The 13,535-nt window shown below is 43.6% G+C and overlaps 1 protein-coding gene across 2 annotated transcripts in view; it reads left to right on the forward strand.

Moving 5' to 3' along the window:
- Positions 1–13,535, forward strand: part of LOC124789364 (laccase-6-like) — a 389,375-nt gene that overhangs the window by 267,135 nt on the left and 108,705 nt on the right. For both annotated transcript variants that reach the window (XM_047256690.1, XM_047256691.1), the window contains exon 6: positions 13,143–13,335. In XM_047256690.1, coding sequence (XP_047112646.1) covers positions 13,143–13,335 — 193 coding nt within the window. The remainder of the gene's footprint in view (positions 1–13,142; positions 13,336–13,535) is intronic.

Below are 13,535 nucleotides of genomic sequence, written 5' to 3' on the forward strand. Positions count from 1 at the left end.
GCTTTCTCTAAGTCTACAGATGCTAGAAACGTAGGTTTGTCTTTCCTTAATCTATTTTCTAAGATAAGTCGTAAGGTCGGTATTGCCTCACGTGTTCCAACATTTCTACGGAATCCAAACTGATCCTTCCCGAGGTCGGCTTCTACCAGTTTTTCCATTGGTCTGTAAAGAATTCGCGTTAGTATTTTGCAGCTGTGACTTGTTAAACTGATAGTTCGGTAATTTTCACATCTGTCAACACCTGCTTTCTTTGGGATTGGAATTATTATATTCTTCTTTAAGTGTGAGGGTGTTTCGCCTGTCTCATAAATCTTGCTCACCAGATAGTAGAGTTTTGCCAGGACTGGCTCTCCCAAGGCAGTCAGTAGTTCTAATGGAATATTGTCTACTGCCGGGGCCTGTAGCCTGTCTCTGAAGCCGTCCGTAATAGTGAAAATGTTGCCGGTGCAGAATTTTGCACTCGCACTGTGCTCTCGATTATGTCCCACGAATGTTCGATGGGATTCATGTCTGGCGAACAGGGTGTCCCAACCATTCGCTCGAACTGTCCAAAACGTTCTCAAACCAATCGCGAACAATTGTGGCTCGTTCTAATTGCGTACTGTCATGCACAAAAATTCCATCGTTGTTTAACATAAAGTCCATGAATGGCTGCAGATGGGCTTCAAGTAGCCGAACATAACCATTTCCAGTCAATGACCGGTTCAGTTAGATCTGATGACCCAGTCCATTCCACATAAACACAGCCCACACCATTATGGAGCCACCTCCAAGCTTTCACAGTGCCTTGTTGACAACTCCAGTCCATGACTTCACGAGCTCTCTGCCACACTCGAATGCTACCATCAGCTCTTACCAACTGTAATCGGGGCTTCTCTAACCTGGCCACGGTTTTCTAGTCGCCTAGATTCCAACCGAATTGGTCACGAGCCCAGCAGAGGCGCTGCAGGCAACGTCGTGCTGCATGCAAAGGCACTCGCATCAGTCGTCTGCTGCCATATCCCATTGAATTCCGCAGCACTGTCCTAATTGATATGTTCGCCGTGCGTCCCAGTGTTGTTTATCTGTCAGCTCTGACAACTCTACGCAAACGCCGCTGCTCTCGGTCGTTGAGTGAAAGCCGTCGGGCACTGCGTTGCCCTTGGTGAGGGGTAATGGCTGAAATCTTGTATTCTCGGCAGCCTATTGACACTGTGTATGTCGGAATACTGAATTCCCGATTTCCGAAATGGAATGTTCCATACGTCTAGCTCCAACTACCAATCCGCGTTCAAAGTCTTAATTCCCGTCGTGAGACCATAACCACGTCGAAAAACTTTTCACATGAATCACCTGAATACAGGGCTATTACAAATGATTGAAGCGATTTCATAAATTCACTGTAGCTCCATTCATTGACATATGGTCACGACACGCTACAGATACGTAGAAAAACTTATAAAGTTTTGTTCGGCTGAAGCCGCACTTCAGGTTTCTGCCGCCAGAGCGCTCGAGAGCGCAGTGAGACAAAATGGCGACAGGAGCCGAGAAAGCGTATGTCGTGCTTGAAATGCACTCACATCAGTCAGTCATAACAGTGCAACGACACTTCAGGACGAAGTTCAACAAAGATCCACCAACTGCTAACTCCATTCGGCGATGGTATGCGCAGTTTAAAGCTTCTGGATGCCTCTGTAAGGGGAAATCAACGGGTCGGCCTGCAGTGAGCGAAGAAACGGTTGAACGCGTGCAGGCAAGTTTCACGCGTAGCCCGCGGAAGTCGACGAATAAAGCAAGCAGGGAGCTAAACGTACCACAGCCGACGGTTTGGAAAATCTTACGGAAAAGGCTAAAGCAGAAGCCTTACCGTTTACAATGGCTACAAGCCCTGACACCCGATGACAGAGTCAAACGCTTTGAATTTTCGGCGCGGTTGCAACAGCTCATGGAAGAGGATGCGTTCAGTGCGAAACTTGTTTTCAGTGATGAAGCGACATTTTTTTCTTAATGGTGAAGTGAACAGACACAATTTGCGAATCTGGGCGGTAGAGAATCCTCACGCATTCGTGCAGCAAATTCGGAGTTCACCAAAAGTGCAATCTCACGGTTTAAAGTTTACGGCCCCTTTTTCTTCTGCGAAAAAAACGTTACAGGACACGTGTATCTGGACATGCTGGAAAATTGGCTCATGCCACAACTGGAGACCGACAGCGCCGACTTCATCTTTCAACAGGATGGTGCTCCACCGCACTTCCATCATGATGTTCGGCATTTCTTAAACAGGAGATTGGAAAACCGATGGATCGGTCGTGGTGGAGATCATGATCGGCAATTCATGTCATGGCCTCCACGCTCTCCCGACTTAACTCCATGCGATTCAGTGTTTAAACCTCCTCTACCAAGAAACGTTCCAGAACTGCGAGCTCGCATCAACGATGCTTTCGAACTCATTGATGGGGACATGCTGCGCCGAGTGTGGGAGGAACTTGATTACCGGCTTGATGTCTGCCGAATCACTAAAGGGGCACATATCGAACTTTTGTGAATGCCTAAAAAAACTTTTTGAGTTTTTGTATGTGTGTGCAAAGCATTGTGAAAATATCTCAAATAATAAAGTTATTGTAGAGCTGTGAAATCGCTTCAATCATTTGTAATAACCCTGTACAAATGGCAGTTCCGTCAATGCACGGCCCTTTTTATACCTTGTGTATGCAATATTGCCGCTATCTCCATTGATCGTGACCGGGCCAAATATTTCACGAAATAAACATCAAACGAAAAAACTACAAAGAACGAACTTGTCTAGCTTGAAGGGGCAAACTAGATGGCGCTGCCGTAGGTCAAACGGATATCAACTGTGTTTTTTTAAATAGGAACCCCCATTTTTATTACATATTCGTGTAGTACGTAAAGAAATAAGCAATTTTTAGTTGGACCACTTTTTTCGCTTTGTGATAGATGGCGCTGTAATAGTCACAAACATACGGCTCACAATTTTAGATGAACATTTGGTAACAGGTAGGTTTTTTAAATTACAATATTGAACGTAGGTACGTTTAAACATTTTATTTCAGTTGTTCCAAATGTACCTTTGTGAACTTATCATTTCTGAGAACATACGCTGTTACAGCGTGATTACCTGTAAATATCACATTAATGCAATAAATGCTCAAAATGACGTCCGTCAACCTCAATGCATTTGGCAATACGTGTAACGACATTCCTCTCAACAGCGAGTAGTTCGCCTTCCTTAATGTTCGCACATGCATTGACAATGCGCTGACTCATGTTGTCAGGTGTTGTCGGTGGATCACTATAGCAAATATCCTTCAACTTTCCCCACGGAAAGAAATCCGGGGACGTCAGATCCGGTGAACGTACGGGCCATGGTATGGTGCTTCGACGACCAATCCACCTGTCATGAAATATGCTACTCAATACCGCTTCAACCGCACGCGAGCTATGAGCCGGACATCCATCATGTTGGAAGTACATCGCCATTCTGTCATGCAGTGAAACATCTTGTAGCAACATCGGTAGAACATTACGTAGGAAATCAGCATACATTGCACCATTTAGATTGCCATCGATAAAATGGGAGCCAATTATCCTTCCTCCCATAATGCCGCACTATACATTAACCCGCCAAGGTCGCTGATGTTCCACTTGTCACAACCATCGTGGATTTTCCGTTACCCAATAGTGCATATTATGCCGGTTTACGTTACCGCTGTTGCTGAATGACGCTTCGTCGCTAAATAGAACGCGTGCAAAAAATCTGTCATCGTCCCGTAATTTCTCTCGTGCCCAGTGGTAGAACTGTACACGACGTTCAAAGTCGTCGTCATGCAATCCCTGGTGCATAGAAATATGCTACGGGTTCAATCGATGTTGATGTACCATTCTCAACAACGATTGTTTTGAGATTCCCTATTCACGCGCAATTTGTCTGCTATTGATGTGCGGATTAACCGCGACAGCTGGTAAAACACATACTTGGGCATCATCATTTGTTGCAGGTCGTGGTTGACGTTTCACATGTGGCTGAACACTTCCTGTTCCCTTAAATAACGTAACTATCCGGCGAACGGTCCGGACACTTGGATGACGTAGTCCAGGATACCGAGCAGCATACATAGCACACGCCCGCTGGGCATTTTGATCACAATAGCCACACATCAACACGATATCGACTTTTTCCGAAATTGTTAAACGGATCATTGTAACACGGATAATGTATCACGAAGCAAATACCATCCGCACTGGCGGAATGTTACGTGATACCACATACTTATACGGTTGTGACTATTACTGCGACATCTATCACAAAGCGAAAAAAGTGGTCCAAGTAAAACATTCATATTTCTTTACGTACTACACGAATATGTAATAAAAAATGGGGGTTCCTATTTAAAAAGAAAAACACAGTTGATATCCGTTTGACCGATGGCAGCACCACCTAGCGGGCCAACCATAGCGCCATCTGGTTTCCCACTTTTGTCACAGTGTGGACAACGTTGCTCAGCTTGTATTTTATCCCTCTTCCCTTCAAAATTTCGATTAGTGTTTTCCAATCAATACTGTCAAGAGCTTTCTCTACATATTTGTATTTTCTAAGATTAGTAGGGTCAGTATTGCCTCCCATGTTCCTATGTTTCCGCGGAACCTAATCTTATCTACCTCTTAGATCGGCTGCTACCAGTCTTTTCATTCTTCTGTAATGTATTTTTGACAGTATTTTTCTTCCACGAGTTATTAAACTGTTGTTTCGGTTATATTTTTACTCATCAGCCTCTGGGTTCTGTAATGAATTTTTGGTGGCATTTTTCAACAACGAGTTATTTAAGTGTTGGTTCGGTAATATTTTTACTCATCAGCCTCTTGGTTCTATGGCACTAGAATTATTACGTAGTTCTTAAAATACGTAGGTACTGCACCTCCCTCGTATATCTTGAATACCAAGTGAATAATTTCCTTGCCGCGCTAGGTAGCCGCGCGCGGTCTAAGGGCGTCTTGTCACGGTCCGCGCAGTTCCCCCCGTCGGAGGTTTGAGTCCTCCCTCAGGCATGGTTGTGTGTGTCGTCCTTAGCGTATGTTAATTTAAGTTAGATTAAGTAGTGTGTAAGCTTATGGACCGATGACCTCAGCAGTTCGGTCCCATAGATCTTACCACAAATTTCCAAAATAATTTCCTCATGGTATGTTCTTCCAAGGACCTCAGTAACTCCGACAGAGTGTCATCCATGCTAGGCGCCTTGTTTCGGCTTAGGTCTTTCAGTTCTATGTCAGATTCTACTCGCGGTATCGTATCTCCCATCTCATCTTCAACTACTCCTCTTTCCTTTCCACAATACTCACCTTATATGTAGAGAAAGATCGGCAGTACTCAGCTACTTGGGATTCATATGCCAGCTTAATGTATTTTTAGAAACAACTAATTCACAACCCGTTTAACAGACACAGAAAATCACTACTGAACCAATGAACATTCGACAGGGTGTCCACGGTGGGGGACGTGTCCCAAGAATAACCCACCGCCGACGCTTTAATGTTACCGCGGGCTGTCCCAACCGCAGCGAAGGACAACCACTTCGTTGGCCCCGATTTATCGCCCGTACACACTAAGCAAATCTCGACCACATAAGTGTTTGGAGGTCGTTCGTTGGCCTTCATAGTCCTAGTGTGGGCACGCGCCTTAAGACGAATTTCTTTAGTCCGATTTACTTTCGTTGAAATCATCGGTGATGAACGCGACACTGTAAAACACTGAAGTGACATAAGTCATGAGATTGAGAAATGCACATATACAGGCGACGGTAGTATCACGTGCACAGGGTATAAAAGAACAACGTAATGGCGGAGCTGTCATTTGTACTCAGGTCGTTCTTGTGAAAAGGTGTCTGACGTGATTATGGACGCTCGACGAGAATTAACAGACTTCGAAAGCGGAATGGTGGTTGGAGCTACATGCACGGGGCATTCCATTTCGAAAATAGTTAGGAAATTCAATATTCCGACATCCACAGTGTCAAGAATGTGCCGAGAAACCAAATGTCAGGCATTACCTCTCACCACGGACAATGCAGTTCAAATGGCTCTGAGCACTATGGGACTTAACAGCTGAGGTCATCAGTCCCCTAAAACTTAGGACCCACTTAAACATAACTAACCTAAGGACATCACACACATCCATGCCCGAGGCAGGATTCGAACCTACGACCGTAGCAGCAGCGCCTAGAACCGCTCTGCCAGACAATGCAGTGACCGGCGGCTTTCACGTACAGTTTGCGTAGAGTTGTCAGGGCTGACAGACAAGTAACTGCGACAGATAACCGCAGCAATCAATATGGGACATACAACGCACGTATCCGTTATTAAGGTGCGCCGAAATTTGGCGTTAATGGGCTATGGCCGCAGGCGACCGATGCGAGTGTATTTGCTAACAGCACGACGACAACGTGAACATCAACAAAAGTAAAACATGGGGAATGGAATGTAGTCGAATTAAATCAGGCAATGCTGAAAGAAATTAGGTTAGAAAATGAGACACTAAAAGCAATAAATGGATATTTTGATTTGGGCGGTGAAATAAGTGTCGATGACAGAAGTAAAGAGGAATAAAATGCAGTCTGTTAATAGCAAGAAAAAGTGTTTCCGAAGAAGAGAAATTTATTAACATCAAATACAAATTTAGATTTTGAGAAGTATTTTCTTGTTGTTGCACATGCGTTGCTTGAGCGCACGCGTTTCTGCTGTAGTCTGTGCGCTGTTGCGTGCGTCCTCCGTGGAGAAGGATCGCCACATCGATATCAGATCGATTGTCTTCCAACGAAATACATCACTGATCAGGGATCCGACAGTTTGTTGGTAAGTTTATGGAGCGGCGTGGCATTAGATGTCTACGCACAGGCCATGTAATTCGAGTAAATAAAGGGCCGCTGATTTGCGTACGCGGTGATGTTGCACGATAGCGACCCAGATGGGTTCCATAGGATTTACATCCGGCGAATTTGGTAGCCGAGTTTACAGTAGTGCTCCACAGACTACTGTAGCACGGTTCTGGCTCCGAGACACGGACAATTACACTGCTGAAAGATGACATAGGCGTCGGGGAAGAAATAAGCATGAAGGGTGGTGGTTCCCAGCTGTCAGCGTGTCTTCGGTTACTACCAAAGGTCCCATGCAAGAGCAGCAGGAGAAAGTCTCCCATAGCATAACACGTCTGTGGCGCGCTGCACGTTTCGAGCCGCCGTTCGCTCAATGGCGTCCTTTTTGGTGACGACCAGCGACCTAGTGCAGCAAAAATGTGATTCACCCATAGAGCCGACACCTTTCGATTGATAGACGTTGAATCCCGATGGTCCCGTGCCCACTACAGTCTTAATTGAAGCCGGTCGGTGTGGCCGAGCTGTTCTAGGCGCTTCAGTCTGGAACCGCGCGACCGCTACGGTCGCAGGTTCGAATCCTGACTCGGGTATGGATGTTTGTGATGTCCTTAGGTTAGTTAGGTTTAAGTAGTTCTAAGTTCTAGAGGACTGATGACCTCAGATGTAAGTCCCATAGTGCTCAGAGCCATTTTAACCATTTTGAATCTTAATTGAAGATGTAGTTGGGTCAATATCTGAACACGTAAGGCTAGTCTGCTGCGGAGCTCCATGTTCGACAATGTACGATGAACGGTGTGCTCCTAGACACTTGTGCGTGCACCAGCACTGTGCTCTTTCGACATGGATGCCACAGATCGCCATCTATCCTACTTTACAGAGCAGACAAGCCTTCGAACCTCACGTTCAGTGAAGAGTCGCGGACGTCCAAACATTTAGCGCTTAGTTGTAGTTTCACTGTCAACTGTGTTTCCATAGATCCTCACGACAGTAGCACTTGAATATTTGACCCTCTTCGCCGTTTTCGAGATACTCGTTCACAGGCTGGGTGATATAATCTGTCCTTTGTCAAAGTCGGTTTTTCAATGGATTTCCCAATTTTCAGCCGATATCTTAGCTAGGGCGATCCCGCATCCGCGTTTGCTTTGCTTACATGCTTTTTTTACCGCGTCACATTCCCTCAACGCCACCAGTCGGTATCCAACGTCGTGGTGGGCAGTGATCGTAATGTTTTGGCTTATCATTGTATAATTTGCCTCATGAGCGTGCAGTGTTGCAAACACCTGGCTTGTGCTGTCATAAGTCATCTTTGACTTTCTCAGAATCGGAGAGATTTTTGATGAAGGACGAAAGATCTCTTGCTCGCTCCTCAAAATCCGTACTAGTGTTATATTATATGATATGCGAAAGTAACTCTATCTTTTACGTTCTCACAACTATGTCGTTGAACTAACTTCGCTGAAATTTGGTAAGGAGTTAGACTGAAACCTGAGAGAAAGCATGGACTACGTTAGAATGTGTGTAGTACACGATATTTACTGACTGGAAGAATATTACGCATAGTAGCAAAAAAATTTAATCTTTATTCCCTTCGTTACCAAACACTGATGATTCCTTGACGGCTTAACCGATATCTTCTTTTGGTCAAATTGTACCATAATTTTCTTCCCTGTTCGATTCAGTTCCTCATTAATTATTCAATCTAGCCATCTAATCTTCAGGATTCTTCTGTAGTACCACATCTCAAAAGCTTCTATCCTCTTCTTGTCCAAACTGTTTATGGCCCACTTCCGTACAAGGCTACACTCCAGACAAATACCTTCACTTTCTAGCACTTAAGTTTATATTCTATTTTAACAAATTTCACTTTTCGCAATTGTATTTCTTGCCATTGCCAGACGGCATTTTATTTCCACTACAATTCGACCTTCATCACGTATGGTGCTGCCGAAATAGAAAAACTCATTTACTGCTTTAAATGTCTCATTTCCTAACCTAATTCGGCCAGCGTCGCCTGATTTGAGTCCACGAAGCATAATCGAAGCATTTAATAGACTACATTTCATTATCCTTCTTTTATTTTTGTTGATGTTCACCTTTAACCTTTTTCAGGATAATATCCATCCCGTTAAACTGCTCTTCCAAATCCTTTGTCGTGTACGACAGAATTAAAATGTCTTCGCTAATCTTAGATTTTATTTCTCCTTCCTGGATTTTAATTCCATTTCCAAATTTGCTATTTGTTTCCTTCACAGCTTTCTCGATGTATGAGCTGAATAAGATCGGGTATAGGCTAAAACCTTTTCCCACCACCTTCTCAACTATTACTTCCTTTCCACATCCTTGGATTCATAAACAGTGTCCCAGTTTCTGTACACGTTGCAGATAACCTTTCATTCCCCTTCTTTTATTCCTGCTACCTTCAGAACATCGAAGAGAATCTGCAGGTGTGTTTTCACTTATAGTATGGATATCTGCACCGTTGAAGTAAGCAAATCACCATTCCATCTCAAATTCCATGGTTCGTGGAGGGAGAATAACGTTAAACTGACTACTATTATTTAATAAAATATTGTGTTATTATGTTACGTAACCCTGGATTACGAAGTCCACATAAAATTGACGTTTGAGCAGGGTATAAACCAGGACCTTTTGCACTTAATTTGGTATGTAACATGCCACCGTTGATCTAATAATTTTAACTAAAGAGTGCATGACCTATAATTAATGATTTCCTTTTAATAAAACTGGAGTAGCAAAATTTACAATGGTTTGGTAGCAATGTCATGTTTTCCCCGTTTTAGTGTTCAAGAGTTAAGAACTTACGTATTGTAGTGACTATTTAACAAAAAGTGCATTTTACTTTATTGAAATTTCTTTTATTTGTTGAATGGGTATAGGAGAATAAAGAACAGTATTATTCTTTGTTTCCCCTCTGTCTAATGCCTGTTTGTTGATTGTAGTGGAACCCCGTTGATCCGGATTAGGGTGGGACGATAGGTCATTCAGATAATCCGGGAAGTCAGAAGAAATTAGAATGATATGTGATAAACATACACGATATATTTACTTTCACGTAACGGCACAAAAATTATACTTAATTTTCACACAAACATTGATCAGATATTGAAATAATCGTGTGTTCCTACACTGAAAAATCGGTAATTTTCTTATGAGCCAGATTCGTACATCATTTATGTGCGACACCTTTATGCAGGCGTTTCGGCCGAACGTTGTTACTGCCTGGCATTCCACGTGAACCATTATTTTGTCCAGCTGCATTGTTGACTCTGTGCGTATCACAATGTCTTCAGACAGTACCAGCTTCGTCAGCTAATCCATCACACTACCGTCACTGTCTGCAGGACACGAAATGGCTCGATTTCGTCATGAAAAATCAAACTGCAGCCAGTGTCATTGTCATTTTGCAGCCACTGATTTACGTCTCCAACACTTATACATGAACATCATTTTCATATTATTCAATTCCAGATCCAGCAGCAATGTTTTTGAACAATTCTCCTTCATCTATCCTGCGCGGTGCATGTTACCTCCTGCTCGTGGAGACTACCACCTTCTTTCTCTTTGACGTCATCTTACGGTCGCAACACACGTGGCAGTACGGTACAGTAAAGCTAAATGTCGACTTATTATTATTATCTTGGAACTCTTCCATTTGGTCCGTGTTTGCACAGAAAAACAGTAATATCAGGAATTGAGTCCGCCTTGATACAAAACACCTTGTTATTCGTTTATTTCTTTATTATTCCAAACTAGTTTAAGCGACAAATATCACCATCATTAGTGTGGTTGTTTTAATCTAAAGCATGCAGAAAATGGCATGACTCTACAAACACAGAAAACGTTATTACATTTTTACAATTCGTCTTTTGAAATATAGTTTTCTATTGATACTTTCATACTATCTTATTTATTGTATGTTACAGCATGTTTTAAGCAATTATTGGCGCTGTTTGCGACATATTTTTCTTTGCGCTTTTTTCTGTTGCCGTCTTTTTACTTAGCGAACATCATGTCATCTGCAAACCATGTGAGCGGCTGTTAGTAAACAAATACTAAAAGGTGAACTTCGTATGTTAGCAGTATATACTTGAGTTTGTGGTCGTGTTGTGGAAACCAGTTATTTGGTGTGTTATGAGGTGTTGCTTAGAAATCCGTGTACTCACGTCCGTTGGATGGTATGTATCTGCTTTTATACACAGAAAAATAAAACTTTTGCACTTTGTTTCTGATCCAGAATATTACGCCATCTTGCTATTCTCACGTGTCGCGAGAGGCGTATCGCATGTGGCGAGAAAGGCTATGAAAAACTGTAACTCGAATTACGACTACTTCTCTTCATTATCTATGTCTCTGTGTGTAATGTGGAAGTGGTTCTTTTGCGTGTGTGTGCTTTCTGTTCTGTGTCCTTGGTCAGTTCTCTCAGAGCGGTAAAGAGTGTGTTGTTGCAGAGTATTGTGTTTTCATTTATTACATTTTTCCCTTCGACTATAGCCTTTTGTATGTAGTAATTTTCTTCTATTGTTAGTTGTCGGTATAGACTGTTGCTGTTTCTCAGAATGCGTAGATCGTTTTCGATATTAGTGGGGTTATGGTTTTTGTCCATTAGATGTTCTGCAAAAGTTGAATGTGTGCTGTCACTCTTTAGAGCTCTCATGTGCTCTGTGTACCTCGTTCGGAAATTTCTGCTTGTTTGTCCTATGTAGTGGGCCTGACAGGAGTTGCAAGTGAGTTGATATATTCCAGCGTTGCTGAATTTGTCTCAGGTTTTTCTGACTGGTCTTAGTCTTTTCTGAACTGTATTGTTTGTTCTGAATGTTATTGAGATCCCTTGCTTTTTCAATATGTTTCCTATTCTACGTGATATTTTGTTATTGTGTGTTAGTGTGTACCATATCTCTCTTTTTTCTGAAGTGGTGTGGTCTGCTGTGTTGTCTGTGTGTACTGCATGTTTCCGTTTTACCTTGTTGAGTTTGTTTATGATATCTGTTTTGTAGTCGTTTTCAACAGCAATTTGTTTGATTATATTTAGCTCCTGTGTGTAGTTTTCTGGTTGAGGAGTTGTTCTGTTTATCCTGGGGAGCATGTGTGTGAAACTGGCATATTTATGCACTGTCGGATGGTTGGATGGTTCAAAATGGTTCAAATGGCTCTGAGCACTATGCGACTTAACTTCTGAGGTCATCAGTCCCCTAGAACTTAGAACTAATTAAACCTAACTATCCTAAGGACATCACACACATCCGTGCCCGAGGCAGGATTCGAACCTGCGACCGCAGCGGTCGCTCGGCTCCAGACTGTAGCGCCTAGAACCGCACGGCCACGCTGGGCGGCGGTGGTTGGATGAGCTGTGGATAACAGTGGTTCTGGATGTGGGTTTTCTATGGATGGAGAATTCGTGTTGGTAGTTCTTTCTTGTGATTGTAAGATCCAAGAAATTTAGTTTGTTGTTGTTTTCTATTTCCATTGTGAAGTGGATTTGTGGGTGTACTGTGTTGATGTTACTGTGTAGCTCTTCTATCCTGTTATGTGTTTCATGTACAAGACAGATTATGTCATCCACATATCGGTACCAGTCACAAACTATATTTCAAAAGACGAATTGTAAAAATGTAATGTTTTACTGTGTTTTTACAATCATGCCATTTTCTGCATGTTTTAGTATTTAAAAAAAACCACTGATGATGGTGATATTTGTCGCCGAAACTAGTTTGGGATAGTAAAGAAATAAACGAATAACAAAGTATTTTGCGTCAAGGCGGACTCAATTCCTGATATTACTGTTTCTTTAAATGTCAGCCGGCTGGGGTGGCCGAGCGGTTCTAGGCGCCACAGTCTGGAATCCGTACGACCGCTACGGTCGCAGGTTCGAATCCTGCCTCGGGCACGGATGTGTGTGATGTCCTTAGTTTAGTTAGGTTTAATTAGTTCTAAGTTCTAGGGGACTGATGGCCTCAGAAGTTGAGTCCCATAGTGCTCAGAGCCATTTGAACCATTTTTTCTTTAAATGTCGACTTGTTGACTGACACCTTTCCAGGATCTGTTTGTGGTGACTGAATGAATTTTAATTTAGTGACTCTGTTACGTAGGAAGTAACAAATACTGATAGTTACTGTATTAAAGAAAAACGGTCCAGATGAACCGATGATCCACGTTAATAAGGTTCCACTGTAATTGACGGGGCACTTGCCATATTGTTTCCGTGCACGGGGAGTGCTGCTTGACCATCCTAACACAGCAAAACGTGCGTGTCACCAGGGCTCCGGGGACCTCCCGCTGCACACGTTCTGGGTGTCGGCGGGCCGGCGCTACCGGTTCCGCGTGGTGAACGCCGGCGGCGGCGGCCACTGCGCGGTCAACGTTACCGTCGAGGGTCACCGCATGCTGCTCGTGGCGCTGGACGGCGCGCCCGTCAAGCCGCAGCTCGCCACCTCCGCCGTTCTCGCCTCTGGTGAGTCGCCTCGCTCCTCCACCTGTACACAGACCCAACAGAGCACTGCCGAAGGCGACAGCGTAGCTAGGTCTCACACGCTACCACACGGACAAGCAGTCGCCGACTGAGAGCAGTCTACAGGCGCGTGGTCGCTCCACACCCCTACAGAAACAAAGCCGTTAGCTTCGTCGCAACGGAACGCGAGTAGATTAGCACGG

The sequence above is a fragment of the Schistocerca piceifrons genome, chromosome 3, assembly GCF_021461385.2.
Source record: "Schistocerca piceifrons isolate TAMUIC-IGC-003096 chromosome 3, iqSchPice1.1, whole genome shotgun sequence".
Taxonomy (NCBI): Eukaryota; Metazoa; Arthropoda; class Insecta; order Orthoptera; family Acrididae; genus Schistocerca; species Schistocerca piceifrons.